The sequence below is a fragment of the Eubalaena glacialis genome, chromosome 10, assembly GCF_028564815.1.
Source record: "Eubalaena glacialis isolate mEubGla1 chromosome 10, mEubGla1.1.hap2.+ XY, whole genome shotgun sequence".
NCBI lineage: Eukaryota > Metazoa > Chordata > Mammalia > Artiodactyla > Balaenidae > Eubalaena > Eubalaena glacialis.
The window spans coordinates 11,563,869-11,587,016 of record NC_083725.1 but is presented as its reverse complement, the minus strand read 5'-3'; the positions used below and the strand labels follow the sequence as shown (position 1 = coordinate 11,587,016).

At 46.3% G+C, this 23,148-nt stretch overlaps 1 protein-coding gene across 1 annotated transcript in view; it reads left to right on the top strand.

Annotated features, from left to right (window-relative positions):
• SORL1 (sortilin related receptor 1) overlaps positions 1-22,381 on the top strand; it is a 159,440-nt gene extending 137,059 nt beyond the window's left edge. Inside the window, exons 37-48 of the mRNA XM_061203301.1 lie at positions 20-124; positions 807-879; positions 3,620-3,702; positions 5,046-5,142; positions 7,181-7,365; positions 10,384-10,503; positions 11,441-11,605; positions 12,726-12,900; positions 13,929-14,035; positions 16,605-16,797; positions 19,035-19,247; positions 20,662-22,381. Coding sequence (XP_061059284.1) covers positions 20-124; positions 807-879; positions 3,620-3,702; positions 5,046-5,142; positions 7,181-7,365; positions 10,384-10,503; positions 11,441-11,605; positions 12,726-12,900; positions 13,929-14,035; positions 16,605-16,797; positions 19,035-19,247; positions 20,662-20,729 — 1,584 coding nt within the window. The 3' untranslated portion in view covers positions 20,730-22,381. The remainder of the gene's footprint in view (positions 1-19; positions 125-806; positions 880-3,619; positions 3,703-5,045; positions 5,143-7,180; positions 7,366-10,383; positions 10,504-11,440; positions 11,606-12,725; positions 12,901-13,928; positions 14,036-16,604; positions 16,798-19,034; positions 19,248-20,661) is intronic.
• The last annotated feature ends 767 nt before the right edge of the window (positions 22,382-23,148 follow it).

The following is a 23,148-nucleotide window of genomic DNA, read 5'->3' as shown; positions in this document are numbered from 1 at the left end:
TTTTTTCTCCTCACTTCAGGTCGAGTACAGCAGGAGTGGTTCCAAGATGTGGGCCTCCCAGAGAGCTCTTAGCAACTTGACAGAAATAAGGAACCTACTGGTCAACGCTCAGTACACTGTCAGAGTGAGTGTTCGCACGCGTTTTAGCCGTCCAGGTGGTCTTGGAACATGGGGAGATGGTTGGCCTTTCATGAGAACTCCGTGCCTACCTTTATGAGATGCTTACTCGTGGTGTGCTCAATGCCCAACCTGTTGCTCTGGAAGCTTGTCATTTCTTTCAGTCCCGTAAACCAAGGCCACAGAGAACTTGAAATCAGACTTTGCTCAGATAACCAACAATTGATGGTAATGCAGCTTTACCTGCTTTTAACCCAGATATTCTGCTAATGTTCCAGCTCCAATTACTTTTGCACCCACCTCTTTTCTGCTTATTTTTAGCTGCAGGGAGATGCAGAGCTATGATAAGTAGCATTTAGAAAATGATATTGTCGGGTTCTTATGAAATATATTATCAACATCTTCAGTAGAAAAGAGATTTTGTGCAAAACATGTTTTGAGACCATTAAGTGTATACACAGACTCCCTCATAATTTCAGTGCTATCACAATTCCCTTTACCCAGGTTCCCTCCCGTTGTCTCTTTCCCTGTCTTATTTCAGTGGCTGGGGCCTCTGACTCTCCTGAATCCCTCTGTGTATAATTTCTTCCACCCTTATAGCCAAAGCCTCACCACTTTCGCTCACTCTGGATTCTTACTGTGTGGTATGTTGCCTTTATTTCATACTAATTCGCACTCTGATTTGAAAGGTGGCTGCAGTGACCAGTCGTGGAATAGGAAACTGGAGCGATTCTAAATCCATTACCACCATAAAAGGAAAAGGTAAATGATTCCAGCATCTGCAGATTTAGACAAGATAGAATAACCCTTTGGAAGTAACTTTCAGTGTGACTGGAAAATGAAGAAGCAGAGACCAGAAAACTTCACACAGCCTCCCTCTCCCCGACACACGCACTTTTGTGGGCGTCTCCATAGTGCTTTACACACGAAGTCTTTTGGGGTGACTGTTGAAGGTATTCCTCCTTCTAGAACTGAGCATTTGTTATAATAAAAACATACAAAGGGATTTCCAGAGGCCTTCATGCCCTTGTTCTCAGGCACAGTAGCCAAAATAGGAGGAGTCCTTCCTTCCCAGCCAAGATAAAGATGATCTTGTCCATGTTTATTTGTGGTGTTTTTAAGAGAGTGCCATGCTGACCCTTGTTACTGCCCCAGGGGCACCGACCGACGATGCTTAGGTAGTGGTTTCTAGCGCTTGAGCTGATCAGAGTCATGGCTTACGACTTGCCATGGACCTGCTCTGCATACACCAGCTCATCTCTTTGAACCCTCAGAACAACTATAAGAACAGATAAGGGACTGGAAAGGTTATGTCACTTGCACGCAGTCAGTCAAGTGACAGAGATGGGATTGGAACCTGATCTCTTGAGTCCAGAGCCTGTGCCCTGAACCACTGTACCACCTGCTTGCCGGGCGGGGCTCCTTGCCTTGCACACATGCCTCGAGGGTGGTGTCGGGTAGGAGCTGATGAAATAGTGGATGAGTGAGTGAATTGAAGCAAGTGAAACGAAGGCTCTGGCACTCTATGGGAGACGGACCAGCTCGTCTTCCTGATTGTAGCTTTGGCGTTTGGGGCTTTCGTTTTTGGATTGGCAGGTGTTAAAGCCAGAAGTGTCGCCTGGAACGTGCTTGGGGAATTTTACTTTAATCTGAGCCTGTGAGAAATAGGCTCTGGGTCATGGAGAGTCACTATCTGGTCGCCTGTAAAATATGGTGTCGTTGAGATCAGGACAGGGGCAGCTAAACTTAGTGAAGCCAGCCAGTCTGCAGAGCAGGGAGTGTGTGGGTATTGGAAAAAGTGTACCGAGTTCACACTCCCCGAGAGTTTTGATTGTGGTATTACTTTCCTCTACAAAGTCAGTCAGAACAGACTGACCATACATACTGAAAAGGAGGGACATTGGAAGGTCATCAAAAAAACAGGTAGTACCTTGAATTCCTCGTCATAAGTCACACCTGCATTTGAATATCTCACTGGGGGGTTGCTTCTCTTAAACTTCCTTAATATGAGTTTGAGGATGAACCCCAACTCCTCATATGTGTGTTGGTTAGGGCATGTGTTAGGCAACTGTGTGCCAAGTCAAAAAGTGTGAGTTGTGATCTGTCTGTGACCTCGTGTCCTAATAAGGTAAGAAGACGGGGTACAAAACAGTGGTGGTGTCACCCAGAATCACCACCTTCATTGGTGAACGCAGTGGATTAATTATAACAGCAGTGAGAAAAGCCACCATTTTTTGAGCACTGCTTGTGTAGTAAGCACCGTGCGGGTTGTTTTACATGAACTGATCTCTCTTGATCCTTATCAACCCTATGAGTATTCTTATGCTCCTTTTGTAGCTGAGGGAACTTGGAGAGGATTGTGATCTGCCCCCAGCCACCACGATTATAATCCAGGTCAGCTTTACAGCAGCACCCGAACCATTTTGCTCTGAGCTGGCTGCCTGAAGCTCCTAATGTCTTTTCTTCTTCTGGTTACTGTGTTTTCCTCAAGCCCACTTTCATTGATCATCTGGAGAGACTCCTCCAGATTTTGATACCTCTCTTTGCCACCAAGTCTTAGGCACTCCTTTGAGTCTCTCTTGCCTTGCCAGTGTAAGAGGCATATGTGCTGAGAGTCTAATACACGAGCGGCCATTTAAATCGTATCTTCTGATGATGCTGATCGCATCCAGCCCTCTTAGGTTATGCCTGGCAGCACACTGTCAGGTTTCTGGTGGGTAGACCTTCACAGTGACCACCATGATGCTCACCACTTGAGCCAAGAGGGGTCTTTTCTCTCTGCTGCCCTCTCCTCGTCCCCTCAGCTCCCAGCTTGAGCTCTGATCTTTTTGAGAATGCCAGTGGCTCATCAGCTCTTTAATCTGTCGTGGGAACGGGAGAGAAAGGGAACTGTAGTTGAGTGCCAGGCACTTGACATGCATTATTTTAGTGAATTTTTCCACCTCTGAGAAGTACAGAGGGCATCTCCAGGCTTAACGAGGACAGGTGACTTGCCCCAGGTCACACGGGGCAAGTGTCTCAACAGGAATTTGAACTCCAGTTTGTGAGACTCCAGAGCCCAGATTCTTTCCATTTTGCCACATGCGCATTTACAAGTTAGGACTTAAGATTTAGCTTGCCGTCAACCTTCAAAAAGGACTTGAGCCCTCTGGGAATTTGTTGGTGCCAATACAGGTGGCTCTCAGTGTGATCCCTGTACCTTTCAGAACCAGGCTGAAGCTGGGTTAATGAGGGACATTTACATAATGGAACTTTTCTGCTCGACCTAATTGCCAGGATAGCTGACCGAGCCAAGATAGTTATGTGTTCACCAGGTAACTGTGGACCCAACCTCAGCTTGAGGACAACAGTGGTAAAAGGGAAGAGTAGAAGCAGCCAAAGAAATGCCCTTTCTTCCCCAACTGAAAGATTGCTTTGTCTCTTGAGTTGAAAACTGTGAAGTCCTGCCTTCTTCCCTTTTCATCACCTGGTTTCTCTTTTTGAATCCCTTTTTTGTTCTCAGTGATCCCACCCCCAGACATCCACATTGACAGCTATGGTGAAAATTCTCTAAGCTTTACCCTGTCCGTGGACACTGACATCAAGGTAACGTGGAAATTTCAAACCAGCAGTTGGGTGGGGCTTTACTTTGCATGGGAACCAATACGGCAGAGGACGGGAAGATTAAGAAAAGTGAATGACTTGATCCAGCGAAGCTAAAATACCGCACCTAGGTTGAGTCCTCCCACCACGAAGAACAACTTGAGTCTTCACATGTAATTATTCTGCCTCAGCCTGGTGCCTTTTTTTTTTTTTTACCATATAATTAAATGGTTCACAGCTACAGTGCAAATAAAGAGTCGGTGTTAACAGAATATGTATGCCCTGTAATTTTCAGCTTTATTGGATTTCCTGGTGCTGAGCGCTAATGCAGAGGTTCCCAAGAGTGAGTCTTAGGAGAGAGTCAGATACCTCGGAAGCATATCCACTTAGATCCACCTAATATTCTCCCCTTCTAGCACCTTCCTCACCTCCGCTTGGTCCATCTGCTTGACCAACTTCACCATGATTATCTGTGTCCCTTTGGTTTCTCAAGTTGCCACACACCTTTCATGGGGTTCTTTCTTGTCTGTCTCTCCTCACATCCCTCCCTGTCTGTGAAGCTGTGGTGGGAGCAACAGCCTGTGCCATTGACTAAACTACAGTTTGGTGTCATGCCCTTGGCTTCAGAGACAGCTGATGCCATAAATGACCTTGTGTAGACCTTGTCTCTATAGTCTTTGCTCTTGAAAACGTTTTAATTTGGTGCATTGGCCAATATTTTTAAAGACCTTTACATCAAATCCTTCTGTGAGCTCAGAACTTGGAAAAGGTAGTCTTTCCTGACCCATGGATATGTTTGCTCCTATTAGACAAAAGAGATCTAAGCAATCCCCCTTTGTATTGACCTCTTGGCCTTGACTGCAAAGACCACCTGAGCTAAGATTGATCCTTAGTTTCCGTAATCTAATTACCTTTTCAATTTTTATCCTTTCTGCGTTTTTTTTTGGCTGTGCCACGCGGCTTATAGGATCTTAGTTCCCTGACCAGGGATTGAACCTGGGCCCTCGGCAGTGAGAGCTCGGAGTCCTAACCACTGGACCGCCAGGGAATTCCCTTCTTTCTGCCTTTTTAAATTGGTTCTTGTCCTTTTATTATTTATTAAATTTTTTGTGTCATTGAATCTATATGTTGTATTGTAAATGGTCTCACATTTGTTTTTAGAAGTAGGAGGGAGTATAAGTATTCAATGATAGCACAAATGGAACTGGTTTAAGAATCCAAAGGACTAGCCCGTCCATTGTAAGAAGGGAGATACCCGAGGAACAACAGAAAAGATCTTCCTTTAGTGTCTGGTGAGCTCTGTGAGTGTGTACTGTTCATGTAACATGGCTCTTGCTTCTTGGCAGGTGAATGGCTATGTGGTGAACATCTTCTGGGCGTTCGACACCCACAGACAGGAGAAGAGAACGTTGAACTTCCGAGGAAGCATATTGTCACACAAAGGTAGCGCCCTGGAGCTGGTCGGTGTGTAAGGGGGAAGGCTAGACCGATGCTTTCCTGGCAGTAGAGCTTGTGTGGGGCGCCGGGACAGGTGGGGAGGTCTTCTCTGCAGCCGTTCTGAGTGGGCAGGTGTTGTCCATTGAGGATGCTGTCAGTGACTCCTGAGTCCAGGTGAGGGATCCGTTGGGTGGTTCCCCAAATCCCCTTCTAACCTGTTGTCTCTTCATGGAAGTTGGAGGCTTAAAAAGGAGGAGACACTGGAATGAAACCAGCTTAACCTTCTACAGATGCTTTTTGCCTCCCAAAAGAGAGAGTTCCTGGGTTTAGTTACCTGTCTCTCTTTTTACTGCCCTGGTTTGCTCCTTCTTTGCTGATACAAGGCAGCACAGGGCCTGCTGCATAACTGGCGTTCAGTAAACATTCGTTGAACGAATGGACCAACAGACTGAGCGAAGGAAGGAAGGAGAGAAGGAAGGAAGAGGGTCCAGTTCCTCTTGTATCTGTACAGATAGTGAGTCTCAATTAAAATCCTCATATCTGAAAATGGACTAAAGGAAGGATTTTAATTTATTTCTGAGACAAAACCTTCATTGGCCAAGACTGCTTGTGAATGTTGAAGAGGACATGGGAGCTTCTACTCTTCGCTTCTAGTCTGTTTGCAAAGTACTTTCAATCCTGACAGGCGCTGTGTTATATACAGTATATTTTTTTGGCGGGAGGGCCCCGAAGGCTGCCTAAGGAGGTTGTGCGGCAGGGTAGCTAACATTGAGCACTTACTGTATACAGGCATTTACCCGGGCACTCTGTGTGTGCTGTTTTACATAACACCTCCAGAATAGTGCGGTGGGATCTACTCATTTTATGGACGAGGAAACAAGGTGCAGGGACTGAGTGATTCCCTCAGAAGGTGGCAGAGCCGGGATGGGAAGCCACACCTCTCTAATTCCAAAGGCTGGGGTCTCATCGCCTCAACATTACACCAATAGAAATTGGCAGAGTCGGGAACAAAAGTCTTAACCAGCCTTTGCCTGAAACACACGAAGGGCTCGCTCCATGCCAGGCGTCATGCTGAGCACTTTACAGGCATTTTCTTTTTTTGTTCCCTGCAACAGCCAGCTGGTATAAGTGCTGTCACTTTCCTCCGTCCTACCAACGAGGAAATGAACTTAGAGGGTTTGAATACTTCAACAAGTGCAAAGGGTAGAGTTGGGCCTTGAACCCAAGTCCTTCTGATTCCGAAGGCTGTCCTCTTAGCACATCCTCCGTTTTGTTCACTGCTCTTTTAGTTTTTAATAACGTTTCCCCTAATTAGAAAGGGGGCACATGTTTATTACAGAAAATTCAGAAAACAAAAAAGGTACAATCAAATTTTTAATTTCCTATCATTTCACTTCCCAGGGAAACCACTTTTACATTTTGGGTATTTCCTAAGTTAATACTTTTCCTCCTCATTGATTTCTTTATATCTTCTTAAATAAAATTTGTATAATACTATATATAATTTTATATCCTGCTTTTTTCACTGAATGTAAATAACAGGATTTTCTAGTTTCATTATATTCTTGGAAACAACCTTTAGTGGCCGCGTAATAGTTCATGGAATGCACGTGAAGCTCATGGATGCACATTATTTAACTCTTGCCTTGTTGCTGGGCAGTCAGATGATTATACTTTTTTCTACCGTAACAAACACTGTGACAGACATCCTGGTTGCACAAATTTTTGGATCCCTCTCATTTAACTGCACTGAAGGTTATGAAGGATTTCAAGACTCTCACAAGGCCAAATGGCTCTCCAGGAGGGTCGTACCAATTTATATCCCCAGATGGGCAGCTTTAAAAGGAATTTTCCCATGCCCATGCAGTGTGTTGCTTGCAGTAGTCATTAATAAATCACGCCGAGTGAATTTGTAAAGCAATAAAACTTCTACAGCATGTGGGGCTCACTTAAATGGAGAGATTACATTAAAAAAAATAGGGTGTGCGTATAAAGATATGTATTCCTGACTGCCGCCCCCAGCCCTTTGTCCCTGTTTCCCCAGTTGGCAACCTGACAGCTCATACAACCTACGAGATTTCTGCCTGGGCCAAGACTGACTTGGGGGACAGTCCTCTGGCATTTGAGCATGTCACGACCAGAGGAGTCCGCCCACCCGCCCCGAGCCTCAAAGCCAAGGCCATCAATCAGACGGCGGTGGAATGCACCTGGACCGGCCCCAGGAATGTGGTAAGTCAGCCAGGATGACCCTTGCAGAGCAGGGATGGACTGTCCCCTGGCACTAGGCCACCAGACACCCCCAGGGCTTCCCCCTCTGTTGCTGTTGTTTTTCTTCTCACCCCAAACACAAGCTACCCTTGTAGTCAGTTCTGGATTACCTTCTAGAGGCGCCTGACATCCTGCCCCAGCATCCCTTTCTGCATCCTGGCCTGGCATCCAAGACAAAGAGCCCCCTGCTGTTTGCTGAATAGACCTAGTGTGAGGAGGGGACACATTCCTGAGCTGGGAGTCTCACCTAGGGATGGGTGAGAAGTCACCTGCAGGGACAATGAGTATCGCACCTGAGGACCATGCCTCAGGCTCCTCTAGCCCCTCCTCACCTACGGGATCCCCCGCCCACAGGTTGCTTTCTCTGTCCCCCCAAACACGCCCCGCCCCAGTTCATTCCAGGATGCTGGCTCTACTTGCATATAGGCCTTTTGTTTTCATGTATGCATTTTGACTCACTGGAATTAGATCTGTGCTTCTTTTTGAGCCTGGTTTTGATTTCCCACCTTCCACAGTGTGCGCCCTCCTTTGCTTTTAGGTGCACCTTCCCAAGCCTCTTTTCATGCCCCTCCTGCCTCTGCACCATGGCGTCTGCTCTCTCTTCCCTGGAATCCTTCCTCCTCCTCCTCCTGCTGTGTAGTCAAATCCTAGCTCTTCTACTGGATCTCTTTCCCTTACGAGCTCCTAAATCTTTAGAGTTGATGCCATACAGCATAATGTTTCATTAGATACTACGTATCCGATTTGATATCTTCTGTCTACTCTCATCTCCCTAACTAGTTTGTAAGTTCTTGAAGGGAAGGATTGTTTTCTGGGTTTTCCAAATGGAAAAGCATATGGAACTAAATCTGTAATTGAGCCTTAGTGAATCGTCAGTGGCTGGTGAGGGGGAACTGGTGTGCGTCTTGTCTTCTGAGGGCATCCTCAGTGTGCGTTGGGGGCAGAACTGGTTCATGGGGAAAGAACCAGGGTTTGCAAGTAATTGTGAGATCAGCCGTGAAGAAGGAAGGAGAGGCTGGAGTTAACTGAGCACCCACTGTGTGCCAGGCACGATGCCCACCCTTCATCCATGGCCTCGCACTTACTCCTCTCATCAGCTCTGTGGGGTAAACGTTCCTGCTCCACCAGTGAGGTGCCGTGGCTCAGAAGGGGCGAAGTAACTGGCCAAAGTCGAGGGTCAGTAAGCAGCAGGCCGAGTTAGAGCTCAGGTCCAGCTGATTTAACAGCCTGGTCTCTTCTGTCGCTCCAGAACCTGACTCTGGGGCAGGGACAGAGATGAGAATGCCCAGAGCCACCCCTGGTCTCCATTTTACCTGGAAGTAGACCCTTATCACAGAGGGGCCTTTGTCTCTGTTTAAGTACCCAACTCAGAGCCTGCCCACCTGTCACCCCCAGCTGTCTGCACAGAGTGGGGCGTCGTGTACAGAACACTGGCCCGTGACTTATTTTTAGTGTCTCATCACACGTGAACTTGGAGAAGGAGCCTAGCCCGGCCTCCTCCTTGCTGAGAGACCCCTTACACTCATGGTAGCCTTCCGAGGGTCAGGGGCCGGTGGAGTCCTCTGGACGAAGCTCTCAGCTTCCGCCCGTCTTCATCTCACTGCGGACGCTGGGGTCTCACTCAGGGCTGCCGTCATCACCGCAAGAGCTGCCCCCATCACTGTCTGCGTGGGGCCTTCTTAGACCCTGGCTTCCGTGGCTCCAGGGACCCCTTTCCTGGCTCCTGGTTGAAGCCTCCACCCCATGGTGGCCACGGGCCTGTCCTCTCTGGGGTCAGGCCTGCCTGCGCCTTGGGTCCCCCTCTGCCATCCCATCTGAGCTCTCTCCTTCCCCTATGGAACAGGTTCCATTCCCATTTGCTCATCTGAGACACACAGGTCCTTTTGCATGTCCCTGATGGGCTCCCTTCATCCCCACAGCTTCTCCAAACTTGTACGCTTTTCAAGTCCCCTTTTTTGCCTGCTCATATGCTCTTGGAGAAAATGCCCTTTGTTTCTACCTTACAAAGGAAGCTTCCTCATGCTTCCCCCATTAGAAACATGCTCTCAGCTTCCACTTTCCCCTCTACGAGGCCATCAGACTCCCACCTCCTGCTTTAAACTCCACGTGTACCAATTAGGGTTAAGAATGGGCGCATAGAACAGGAATGGAGAGTAACCGTGGCTTTCAGCAGTTTATTTCCCTCCTAATTACAAGTTGGTCAGAGTTTGGAGTTCAGCCATCTGGGAGCTTCTACAGCCGCAGCACAGTGTGATCTGGGCCCCAGGCCCTGCCACCTCCAGCCTGTGGCATCACCTTGCAGTCCATGGGGCCTCCTGGACCACATCACCCTGCATATTCCAGGCAGCAGGAGGGCGGAAGAAGGACACCGCTCCCTGCATTTCAATGTGTCCTCACCGAGGTCCTGCCTGGAACATCTGCTGACATCTTGTTGACCAGCCCTGTCACGTGGCCTCTGCTGCTTGGAGGGAGGTGTGGGCGTAGGCATGTTTCCAGGTAGCAGTTCTCACTAAGAACCAGGATTCTACTGAGGGAGGAGGGGAGGATGGGAACGTCCTAGGCAGCCAGCAGTGCCCGCCCTCCCTCCCCATGCCCCCTCCACGAGCTTGCACACTTGCTATCCCCTTCGTACCTTGGTCACCCCCTCTTTTCCCCAGTTTATTATGCAGTCTTCTAGTATAGCATCTAACCTTCCATATTTGCATCTTGTTATTGATACTTCTGTTTTTCTTCTCTGCCTGGCTCTCCTCAAAAAAGCAAGCTCTGAGGAGAGTCCGCACCGTATTTATCTTTGTAGGTGGGAAGCCACTGCCTGGCCCAGGGTGCCTTCTCTGTAAATGCTGATGAAGTAGATGTTGAATGAAGAATTCTTTGTGAGCTCATTTGAAGCGGTTCCCCGGGTCTTAAATTAGGGCTTTCATGAGAGTGAGGTCACTGGCCACTGAACTGGTGTCCTTTTCTGTTCTCTCCTTTTACCAGGTTTACGGCATCTTCTACGCCACGTCCTTTCTTGACCTCTATCGCAACCCCAAGAGCTTGACTACATCACAGCACAACAAAACAGTCCTTGTCAGTGGGGAAGAGCAGTATTTGTTTCTGGTAAGTTTCCTGTGCCAGGAGTACAGAAGAAGGTTTTATTTTTTGAGGATGTCTTAATTGCTGGCCTCCTAGCTCAGACCCAGGACCTGGGGAGCTGGAGATGTGGATTCCAGGATCCACGTGCGATGCATGTGTGCGTGCGTGTGTGTGTATGTATTTGTGCGAGAGAGAGGGGGTGTGAGAGAGAGAGAGAGACACGGGAGGATGGTTCTTTTCCACAAGCATCAGGTTTTTACTTGAAACACAGAATGAACGGCCACTTAACCAACTACAGCTCCCTAGTGCAGGATTGAGAACTTGGCGAATGGGTCACAGGAATAAATAAAAGCTTTTGTCAGATTCCACTTCTAGGAATTTAGCTTACATGCTTTTACATGTGTGCCAAGGTATATGGAAAAACATGTTTGGTATACTGTTGCTTGTGAAAACAAAAGATTTGGAACAAATTTCTATCAAGAGAAGACTGGTTAAAAGGCTTATGGCTTATCTTTGTGATGGAGTATAGTGCAACCATCCAACACAAATACAACAAACTCCAAATGTACTGATTTGGAAAAATCTCCACGCTGTATTATTAAGTAAAAGAAGCGAAGAGCATAATAATATGTGTAATGTTTTCGCATTTGTCTAAAAAAAAATTAAGAACAGTAGGCTACACATATACATGCATGCATAAGTACACACATATATAAGTACGTATCTATACATACATACCCGTATATTTGGGCTTATATTTGTGTAGGACATTTCTGGAAGGAAGCACATAAAATCATTACTAGTACTACCTCTGGGAAAATGGATTAGAGATCTGGGGTAGGTGGGGAATTATTCTACATCTTTTTGTATGCATTGAATTTTAATTGTATCCATATGTCACTGTTTTGTTGAAACAGTGGTTTGGTGACAACTGCATGAGTTCGAGTGGTGTTTGTTTCAGGTCCGGGTGGTGGCGCCCTACCAGGGGCCGTCCTCTGACTACGTCGTGGTGAGGATGATCCCGGATAGCAGGCTTCCTCCCCGTCACCTGCACGTGGTTCATACGGGCAAAACCTCCGCCGTCATCAAGTGGGAATCCCCATACGATTCTCCTGACCAGGACCTGGTGAGGGGACACATGGTCTGGTTCGGGGGCGGGTGGGTCCTGTAATGGGGCAAGAAACCTAGGCCTGGTGCTTGGAGCTCAGCAGGAGGTCTCCCCCTATTGCTGCCTGGTCAAAGACGGGGTCCTTACAGGTGCCTCTTCTTCATTGTCACATCTCCAGTATTCCTGGCTGCCATACTGGTTTGTCCCTCCTTCTCTGCTTTCTCTGCTTTCTCTGCTTTCTCTGCCTTCACTAACAAATCTAAATCTAGCCCACTGCCTGTTTTTCTAAATAAAGTTTTATTAGAACCAAGTTATACCCATTCGTTTACACATTATCTACAGCTGCTTTCATGCTACAAACAAGAGAGTTGAGTAATTGTGGTAGAGACCATCTATTCTTCAAGGCCGAAGATATTCGCTCTCTGAACCTTTACAAAAAAGTTTGCTGGCCCATGCCCTAAAGGAAGAGGCACTGATTCTAGAAAAAATCTCCCATTTTCCCTTGCCCAGGCTGCTCTGACCTCCATGCCCTCTGCCCTTCCTGCCATCCCAGGGGTGGGTGGTTTTAAATGCTTGGTCACAAAGACTCCTCTGGACTCTCAGCTTCTTCCTGATGATTGAGTTGCCTGTGCTTACTCCCTGTCCTGTTATTTTCTCCCTGTCCCCATAGATGTAAGAAGCAACCTGGGAGAAAGTAAATGGGGTTTTTTGTCTCTTAGAGCTGGGATTGAACACTTTCATTCATTGTTCCCCTCTGACAACATCCCGACACTATGGCAGTGGTGGAGATAGAGAATTTGAACACTGAACTGGGGTTTTTCTTGCATGTTCCAACCTACCTGCTGCTGCCACCACAAATGTGGTTTTCCCTAGAGTTGTTTTTTGGGGGGGAGGGGGGGAGGTGGATCAAACTGACAATTCTCTGCACAAATCTGGGAGTGAGTACTTGTTATAAGGTTGGACATGACTACCCCAGAGACTTTCCAAAGAACAGAGTCAGACGCTGGGGCTCGAAATATTGTTGCCGGGGGTCACAACCACTGACATACTTATGTTACGTGGGCCACCATTGAACTACAAAGAGTGAAAAGAACTCCAGGTTCCTGATTGCCATTAAAATGTCTTTTTCTTGTCCTAGCTGTATGCAATTGCAGTTAAAGATCTAATAAGGAAGAGTGACAGGAGCTACAAGGTAAAATCCCGCAACAGTACCATGGAATACGCCCTTAACAAGCTGGAGCCTGGAGGGAAATACCACATCATTGTCCAGCTGGGGAACATGAGCAAAGACTCCAGTATCAAAATTACCACAGGTAAGCAGACGAGCGATTGGAGGCCTCCTCACCCAGCAAGGCGTTCCCAGTGCCGCTAGAACGCCTCTGGGCATGGGATTTCTTTTTTTCCTTTTTTATTTTTTACTTTTTTGAAGACATGGGATTTCTATCAGTAATTGCACAGGAAGTGCAAAGACGACCCGCAGTGTCCATGCTGGGGCAGAGCCGTGCAGGGGTCCCAGGATCTGGGCTGCAGGGTGGTGGCCGGGACACTGTGGGCTGGGGAGTGGCTGTCGTTTTCCATATTCTCCATCTCCTTTAGTCTCCCCTCCCCTAGCTGGTTTTGACATTTCCAAGAGAGTTAGGAAATAAAACTGAATATTTGCCACTTAAAGCCAAGCATTGCATCTGGGCACCTGGACTGAAGTCGTCATGGTTCCTTGTGGCAACATCATATGCAGAAATGGACAGAGACCAGTAACTGGGCAGCAGATTAAAGGGGGGTTTGCTGCCAGCTCCAGGCTGGCTCAGCAGTCAGGCTCAAGTTCAGAGAGCAAGTAATAAGCTCAGTTATTCGGACAGCAGCAGGCAATATCAGGAGTGTCAGTAACGGAGGCTGGCAGTGTGAACCGTGGGCCTGGGCCATACTCTGTGGTCATTCCAGGGCTCTGTCTTCAGACCGAGCTCCCTAGCCCCTCCCTGAGCTCTAAGGCCTCTGGCATTTGGAGCACAAAAGCAGACTGGAACCAGAGCAGAAGTCCAGGTAAACTTTGAACATAGTTCCATCCTGCCCCATCCCTTCCTCCCCCTACCCCATTTGTTTTTGGCCATCCTTGAGTCTAGGTAATGTCCAAATTTCTTGGCTAAAGATATTATAACAACAAAAGAGATGCCAGTTAAAGTGTCTGCAATGTGCTAGGCTGTATACTAAGCGGTATATGTGTATTATTCCTTCCTTAACCCGTCCCTTCAAGGTGAGCATTATTTAATCAACCCTTGGCAGACAAGAAAACGGAGACTCAGATGTTCAGCCACTAACTGCATCCTACTTCATCTTTAATTTTCAGTTTCATTATCAGCACCTGATGCCTTAAAAATCATAACAGAAAATGACCATGTTCTTCTGTTTTGGAAAAGCCTAGCTTTGAAGGAAAAGCATTTTAATGAAAGCAGGGTAAGTTCCTCCCTCCTTCTCAGTGACTTTGGAAATCCAATTGAAATGCCATTTTGGAGATGAGCTCGTTAACAGCATGCTGGCACAGAATAAAAAGAAAGAATAGGGCAGGGGAGTGAACTTGAGAATTAAAGGACCATTTTCTGTGGGATTGCTAATTAGTGAAATGTTTATACTGCCCATTAAAGATGTGAATCTCTGCACTAAGCACTTTTCAATCCTGAACTTGTCGTCCCCTGAAAGATAGGGAAATGGGCTGGAGTCGTCACTGTGCTTCCTGAGGCTGGACTGGGGCCCCATCTTTCCCAAACAGCCTGAAGGCGGGGCTGTGGCTTCAGTACTGGGGAACCGAGCTGCACTGTCAACCTGGAATCTTACCAGTTTCTTTCCAGTGAGCAGGAAGTGCTTGAAGATAGTCTGTTGACATATGAAAAACACCTTGTTTCATTTTGTGATTAGCAGACCAATTACTGTATTCACAGCAGGAGATAGGAGGAGGAGGAGAGTGGCACCTGGGAATAGATTTGCCATCCAAGGGTGGATGGATTCTCCAGTGGAGCTGGGTTGGCCCCATTGTCAGCAAAGCGTGAGCTAAATAGATACACAGTAAATCAACCGTGGCTACCTCGGGGTAGAGCGTTGGCAAAGAGGCCTACAGTTCTAAATCGTCCCAGTGTGATGCCAGAAGCAAAGCTAAATTAAAATTTGAAAATTCTCACAGCTCTCACAACTGTGACATATAAATGGTTAATATATTTAAGTGTAAAGAAAGCTTTCAGATCAATTCAAAACAGAAACACATTGACCCTTGCAAAACGCAGATTTGAATTGTGCAGGTCCACTTATATGTGGAACCTATGGTACCACAACATCTGTGGTTGGTTGAATGCAAGGATGCAGAACCGAGGATACAGAGGGTCCACTCTAAGTTATCCTCGGATTTTTGACTGCTCAGAGGGTCAGGGCCCCAACCCCTACATTGTTCAGGGGTCAACTGTGTTATAATTTTGAATAAGGAACAGGTAACAAGGTAAAAATTTTCAAGCAGCAGTGAGCAAAAGAAAATAAAGTTTCAGCCTCACTGGTAATCTAAACGGCACAGATACAGCACTTTCCCATTAAATTGGCAAAAGTTTTGGGGGAGGGTAGTACCAATATGAGTCATAGTTGGGGAGAGGAGTGCTCTGGGAATATGAATGGGTTCAACCTTCTGTAAGGCACTTTGGCAATAGGTATCAGAAACGTTGAAAGTGTTACATCGTTTGATCCAGCAATTCTTCTAGGATTTTACTCTAAGGAAACAGTGTGCATAAAGAACTTGATTTATGACAGTAAGAAAGAGGACACACCCTAAATGCCCACTCGAAGAAGGTTGGTCAAGTAAATTATGGGTGGCTGATGTTTGTATCATTTACATTTTTTTTCTTTATCCCCTATGTATTTTGCAAATGTCCTACACCACGTATATATTAGATAGAAAGTAATAAATGCTAGTTACTAGTTTATAAAAAAGAAGGCAGGAGTAGGACTCCAGGCAGGTACTATTGGGAGACCCAGTTGGGCAGCCGATTGTCATCAGCGTGGCAGGAGCCCAGCTTTATAAAGGTTGGGCTTGCAGTCAGTATTCCATTCCCAGTGGAGGGTTCCAGCATAAGCTTAATGGGTCCTTCTTCCTTCCTCCTGACTTAAGAGTTCAAAGAAGAGGCAGGTCAACAGAATGAGAACCAGGAGACCATGATTATGCAGTGGGGCCCAATATGTGGGTAGAAATAGGACGGGAGGGGTTTTCCCGGGGGGAGGTGCTGGTAGCTATGACACTGGAAGACTTGGAGATCAACCGAGAAGTCTGGGAGTCAATCCTGATCCCAGCCAGCATGCTGGGTTAGGGCTGTTCCAAGAGGGATTTTTCCAGCACAGGAGTCCAAGACTCTCCCCAAGCCAGTCTAAGTAGGATGCTTATTTCACACTCCCCCAGTGAACAGAGCCTGAGCTGCTGCAGTGCTGCTTAGTTCAAGGCCAGGCTGGTCTGGGGCTGAGATCAGCTTGGATGAGCTAGAAAGCACGGAGATAGGAAGTGAGCTGCAAGCCAGCAGTGGAGTTTGTATAGGCTGTTCTAAGGAGAAATGTCTTGTTTTTATTTTTTACCCCGTGCCTGGAGTCCGCTGCAACTTGGATTTATTATTGGTCCAATCTCATTTCAATGACCTGTTACTGTATTGTCTGGATCCTTTGTTTCATTTAATATTCCTTGAGATAAGTGGATTGCTGACCAGAACTTTGAATTCTGTACTGAAGTATTTGTTAAAATGGCTTTTGTTAGGTCTGTGCTTTTCATTTCTACTGTGTGGCTCAGAAGTGGGTAGTTATTTGAGATGTTGGAGATGAGAAAGTTCCCATTTTCTGAATCTGATATCTCAGTGCTAATGTAAAAAGAACTGGTACGAAACACACACTGCTTTAGCATCTATAAATGTCTGCAATAAGGAGCTCACAAAGTTGGAACCAGTAATAGCAGCTGTCAGATTCCTTATTTAACTTCCTGAGCAATCCCTCCTGTGTTTGTTTTCAGGGCTACGAGATACACATGTTTGATAGTGCCATGAATATCACAGCTTACCTTGGGAATACTACTGACAATTTCTTCAAAATCTCCAACCTGAAATTGGGTCATAATTATACTTTCACTGTCCAAGCACGATGCCTTTTTGGCAGCCAGATTTGTGGGGAGCCTGCTGTCCTGCTCTATGATGAGTTGGGATCTGGTAAGTTGCTGTTGCTGCCCATTTCCATCTTCAATTCCGGGGAAATATATCAAGGATGTAGCATGGCTTGATGAACATGTGTCCTTCTAAAATGCATTTAAAATATTCTTGCAGCTCAAAGGAAAATCATTTATGCATCAGTTTAATCAGACACTGATATATTTAACAAATACTTCCTGAGTCAGGCGTGGTGTGAGGAGCTGGGATTATTAAGGTGACCGTATTCTGAATGTAAAGCAGAAGAAAGGGAGGTTTTGTTTAAAAAGGAGATTCTGCTTGGGAAGGACTAGCTTATTGAGTTTTGTTTTTATTCTTTGGAGGACTGTTCAGAGCTTCGAATATGCTAATATTCCCTAGGATTCTGCAAGTCAGTAGATTATCTCATCACAGACTCCCTGATTTCCCAGCCTTCCCCTTCATCTTCACCGTCAGCCTCAGATCAAAGCCTGAAGTTGACCTGGGATCTCTGTCTTCTGGACACTCACAGACAGTAGTGTCGGGCCGTGCTGATGGCAGGGGAGAGGAACCTTCCATTTACATGGAAGTTCTGCTCAGATTGGAATAGCTTAGCCAGGATTTCAACAAATGTTTTGCCACTGGCCTTTGTAGTTCCATTTATTCCCAGCCAAGAACTAACCAGTGCTTAAGCTCAGAATCTTATGTTAGACTTGTTATATGTTCCATCACGCTTCCCGGCGTGGCTTCTGGTGGAATCCTTATCCTTGGCATCTCCCTAAAAGAGGGAAACCTTGCACACCACATCTCTTGGAGAACTGTAGCATGTTTGAGGTTCTGAGAAGTTTCTACAGCAAACAAACAACCAAACTCTTGTTGTCCTAGTGTTTTTTAAATAGAGCCTCCTTTTTAAGTAAAACCTATTAGCAACCTGTGAAATAGACTTTGGAGAAAACTGCTGTGAGGACATCTGCCGCTACCTTTGTAAAACCAAGACTGTCAGGTGGGAGAATGTCTCAGGTAGACCTCTCGGGCCACGTCCTGCCCCTTGATGTTCACGTCCCCTCGGAGGCGGGGTGAGGACAGGAGCTCACTCATTCCTGCCGCCTCCACCGCGCTGGCTTCCTCTTAACTGATCCAGCCCAGAGCTTTCCCCCAATTTACCACTTCACAGCTGGGATTAGGTTGGGACACGTGAACCGAGATTTGGGAGAGTTTTTTCCAGTAAGTCAATAGTGCAGGAGATTAACGACACGGCTATTGAATTGTTAGATCAGGCTCACAGGAAATGGCTGCTCTCTGGCCCATCTTTACGAGGACCTGTTGGGATGAAGCCCTGGGCAGCTCCTGAGCTCGCTCCACAAGGCAGAGCCCTGGCCTGCACCACCTCGCCCTGCACCAGGGAACAACCTCAAGCCTGATGAAGTTCCTCATGGAGACCGAGGAAGTCCACTTTGCTTCCTTAGCTAAAACTGACTCCTGCAAGCCATGTTCCTGCCTCAGGTTCAGACTTTCCCAGGATTTATGACATAAAAATCTACCCCTTCCGGGAAGGCTGGCTCTAACACAACAGGGAGATGGCTTTGCCCCAGAGCCCTGTTGCTACAACTTTGTCAGTACATCATGATAAAGCTAGTATTTGTTTAAAACAGTGGGAAGGGAGCATTACTGTTAGGTTATAGAGACCCAAATGGCTTTGCAAAGAGCTTTTAAAAAATGTTAAATGTATATGGAAAGATTCTCTCTCTCTCTCTTATTTAAGTTAAAAAACCTCATAAAACTTCATGAGCTGTTAAGTCAGTATTGCAGTAAAGGAATCTCATTTGTATCACTTAATGGAGCTTCAGGTAATTGCAGTTCAGAGTGACTTTGGTGCCAAGTAGGGGGAAATAATTGCAATCTCGTTAATTAGTGGTCTGATTTCACGTCCTCTTATGTAAGGCAAGCAAGCGGTCTTAAGTAATAACGCTAATGAAATCAGTGTTGGTACCCCAACAAAGGTCTCCCTTCCAAGAGATTATCTAAATAACCAACGAGGCCGTGATTAGGAGCCTAATGTAATTACCGTATTTGCACGCACAAGGCCTGTCCTCCGTCACTCATGACAAGGAGTCGGGAAACATTCAGGCGTCACGTGCAGGAACGTGCCACACCGGGCAGGCGGTTCGGGGAGGTGTTGCAAGCTCTTGGCGTTTTGGGGTGGGTGGGGCAGTGAGGGGTTGCCCAGTCCGTTCTCCCGCCCTTACGTGGGAGGCTTACGGGTTGGCCTCTTGCCTTGGCAGGTGGGGATGCATCAGCGATCCAGGCTGCCAGATCTACCGACGTTGCTGCCGTGGTGGTGCCCATCTTGTTCCTGATACTGCTGAGCCTGGGCGTCGGGTTTGCCATCCTGTACACGAAGCATCGGAGGCTGCAGAGCAGCTTCACCGCTTTTGCCAACAGCCACTACAGCTCCAGGCTGGGCTCGGCCGTCTTCTCCTCGGGGGATGACCTGGGTGAGTGCGGCAGGGCACAGGGTTCTTCCTCCCAGGGCAGACCCCACAAAGCCAGGGGCTTGCTGCGGAAACGCCTGCCTTGAGCTCATCTTTTGACGCTAGCAGAGTGCTTTACTAACCAGTGATCCCACTGCTTTGGGTTGAATCAGGTGGAGCCCTTTGCTTTGAAGTTGCTCCTAAATTAAAATACCAGCATTCTCTTAAATAGTGTGCCCGAGACAGGGAGTTCCGTGAAAGAACGGATAGGAGCTTGCCTTTTACAGGAAGGATGGGCAGACCCTGGGCTTTGGGTATTCCCAAAGTATTGGCAAATTCTTAAGAATTTCCGACCCCTCTCATCCTTCACAGACCTGGAGGCCTGACGTCTCTGGAGATGTTAGTCTAGACAAAAAGCCATGCTTTCCCCATCGGCTTCTGTCCAAAGAAGCCCTTCCCATCTTGCTGTTTCTCTTTCTGATGGCTAGCACAACCTCAGTGTCCATTCTTCTTTTACGTATCGGTGGCATATGGCATGGCGAAGAGAAGGAAATGTTCCTTTTATAAATGTCTGTGTGCTCAAATTCCTAAATGCTAATGGAGCAAGTAGGCCACTTAATAAATGTAATTAAATAGGTGTGTTTTGGGGCCTTCCCCAAACTTGGGCTTGTCCAAACTCAGAGTGCTGAATGTGAGTTTACATATTTATTTTTTTCTGTCAACTAGTTACAGTTTTGTTTTGTTTATGCAGACATTTACGTATTCCCTGCTCACTGATCATTCGTTATTAGGTCTTCTCCCTTTTCTTCTCAGTTTCCTTTCTTGTTTTATCACAGGCGCTTGGACTGCCTTGCGTGAATAGGGTGGGTTCTTTGGTGGGTTCTTTGCTTCTGTTATTGGGGGCAAGAGGAATCCACCCACCATGGTGCCGTGCAGTGATCACTGAAAGCAGATCAGCACTTAGTTGCTCAGGATGGTACCAGGGCCCACGAGGGGACGACCATGAGTCTGGTTAAATGCTTAAACTCCTCTAAGATCCTTTTCTTCATGAGCAGTGTGGGTTCAAAGGAGAAAACAGACAGTGACGTTCACTGTGCTAACATAGGGTGTGGACAACTCAAATTGGGGCACCTAAGCCACCCACTGGACCTTGGGGTAGGGAATAAGATCCTCTCTCGTCAAAGATTTACTTTTCTTATTTGGTTAATTTCAAGTACCATGAAAATAAGCTTGGCCACCTGTTGATGGGGAACAGGTGACCCAAGAGTGTCAGAGAGAAGCTGGGCTGGGTTTCAGCATCGATTCTTGTGCCTGGCTGGCTCTGCTGCTGACTTTTCCAGCTGGGGCTTGTGCTGTAGGGATGGAGGGTCAGTGGTGGGGTGTGGGGTTGGGCGGAAGTGCCCCGGAACTCACCAAGGACTGACTGTCTTGCCTTTAGGGGAGGACGATGAAGACGCTCCGATGATAACTGGATTTTCGGACGACGTCCCCATGGTGATAGCCTAAAAGAGCTCTCCTCACTAGAAACCAAATGGTGTAAATATTTTATTTGATAAAGATAGTTGATGGTTTATTTTAAAAGATGCACTTTGAGTTGCAATATGTTATTTTTATATGGGCCAAAAAAAAAAAAACAAAACAAAACAAAAAAATGGGGGAAAGAAAGGAATGAATAAACTTTGTCGTAATCAACTGTGAACTTCAAACCAGGTTGATTTTAGTAACCAAATTGCTTTGATTTGATATTAGTGTAGTCTTACAGGGCTGTGCTTACTGGGCATGCTTTTTAAGTCTGTGAGATAATTTTGGTTCAATAAATTGGCCATTCTTTTTATTTTTCTAAGACACAGAAATGTATTTAATAAAAACTTCGAGAGTGACGGGTAGAATCCCTCCTCCTCGAAAGTATGCTCAAATTTAAATTTTTTTTTGCATTTAGTTTCTGTGAAAGTGTTTGGGCGTATGACGGGGGAAGGTTCTTTTGTGTTATTTTGTTAATTTATTGGAACTCTGTATAGGGCAAGGCTTTAGTGGCCATCTGACACCACACATGTTATGAGCCCCTCGCCTATAGGGTTGAGGGGTGGGGAACAGAAGCAGTTTTGTTGCCATTCCAGAAACAATCCATTTTTATTCACTCGTGTGTCACACGACGGTGTTTGGCAGGAGAGCATGTGGAGTCATTGCTCCATTTCAGTTAAACAGAGCTGCAGCTCGGGAAGCCCTGCAAGCAACAACTTCGTCTCTCATATTAATGGATGGATTCTTACTGTACACGCCTCTGTACAAGATGTAGCTTTGAAAGCTACAAAATGATAACACTGCTTTATTATACACTGGTGTCATTGTCATTGCAAAACATTGCTCTGGTTGTGGGAGAGAGTTCTAGATTTGTGCCATGATAGCTACACTGGCAGATATAGTACCTAATTTTTCCTTTTGGGATTTTTGTTTCGTTTTGTTTTTACTTACCGCTGAAGAATGTCGAATGTAAAGTTTTGTGTTTGTGTTGAGGTGGCCGCTTACTGTCCTTAAAAATCCATACTGATATATGCAGTCATTTTGAATTGGGTCAGTGCCTTCTCTTTTCTTCTCTTCTTCCCCCTGCCTCACCTGTACCCCTGCCCAGTTTAAAGAGAAAATGCTCTTCACTCTTACAGAGAGACAGGAGGTGTGTGAATTTGAGACCATTCGATCCAGTTCATGGTAGTGGCAACGCTAGAGTTGATGTGCTCTGTAAAATAAGCTGGGCTGTATCCTTCTGCCTTTCAATGCCTCCCCTGTATTCAAACCGTGGCCACTTGGCAGGTGTGTGAAATCCACTGGGGACTGGTGCCCACTCTCGAGACCTAGTGTTGTTAGCAGCAGTGTCTAGCGTTGTTGTGACGCCTATCGTATGCACCTCACTGCAGAACTTCTTCCTGAACGAGAAGCAGTGAGCTCTGGGGATATTCCAGAGCCATGATTCTGCATATGTGTCCCTCATCTGCAAGCTTTGTCAAAACCCCATCTCCTCTTAGATGCAATGCATCACCTTCTCACAAGTATTTGCTTCCTTTTAACCAGAAGTATCATTCTTGGCTGATAACATAGTTTTGTTCTACCTGGGGAGTGTTTGGGAAACAAAGAGCCAATTAAAGTTTTTTTTAGTTAAAACATTTTATTTGTGTATATATATATTCTGTTTGAGGAGTGTTTTCAATTGTAGACGTTTAGTATGTCGTGAGTGGTGGTAAATGACAAGCCTTCTTCCAGCATGTTTTTCTTCTATCTCTTTCCTGTGTTATGTTTTTAAAGACTGGAATTTCTTTGGCTTTATCTTGTCTTACCGTGGAGTTTCATTCAAAATTCCGAGCCCTACCACCTCCCCTTTTTATAAATACGCACTTTAAGTAACTGAAAGATGAATGATCTGGTGGGAGGCAAGTCATTTAATCGAACCACTAGAAAGTCTATTTTCTTCTTTTCTTTTTCTGCCAACTTTTTGGTGGCATTTGTGAAAGCTGATATCAAAGGCTCTGAGACTTTATATTCAGTTTTTCCATAGGCAAGCCTTTCTACAGAGCACATGTCTCCAGTTGGCAACTTGAGATATTTCTGAGCTTCCGAGTCTTGTTCCCAGTGCCTGCCAATGCTTAGTGCACCGTACTGTATAGACTGGCCATCACCCCTCTCCTTGGAAAATGCTACTGGGCTGTTGGAGAAAAAGCAGCCTTTTAGGGCTAGAGTATTTTATATAAACAGAAGAGCTAAGTTCCCGAAGACTAAGCTAGATAAATGGAGCTATGTGGAAATTGTCTATTTTTATGAACTTTTGAAGCACGCACTCTCACCTCCCTCTGCATAGCTTTGTGAGGTTTGATGTATATACGCCGTCTGCAAGAGTCCCGAGGTGGGAGTGACAAGAGCAAATGAGAACAGAAAC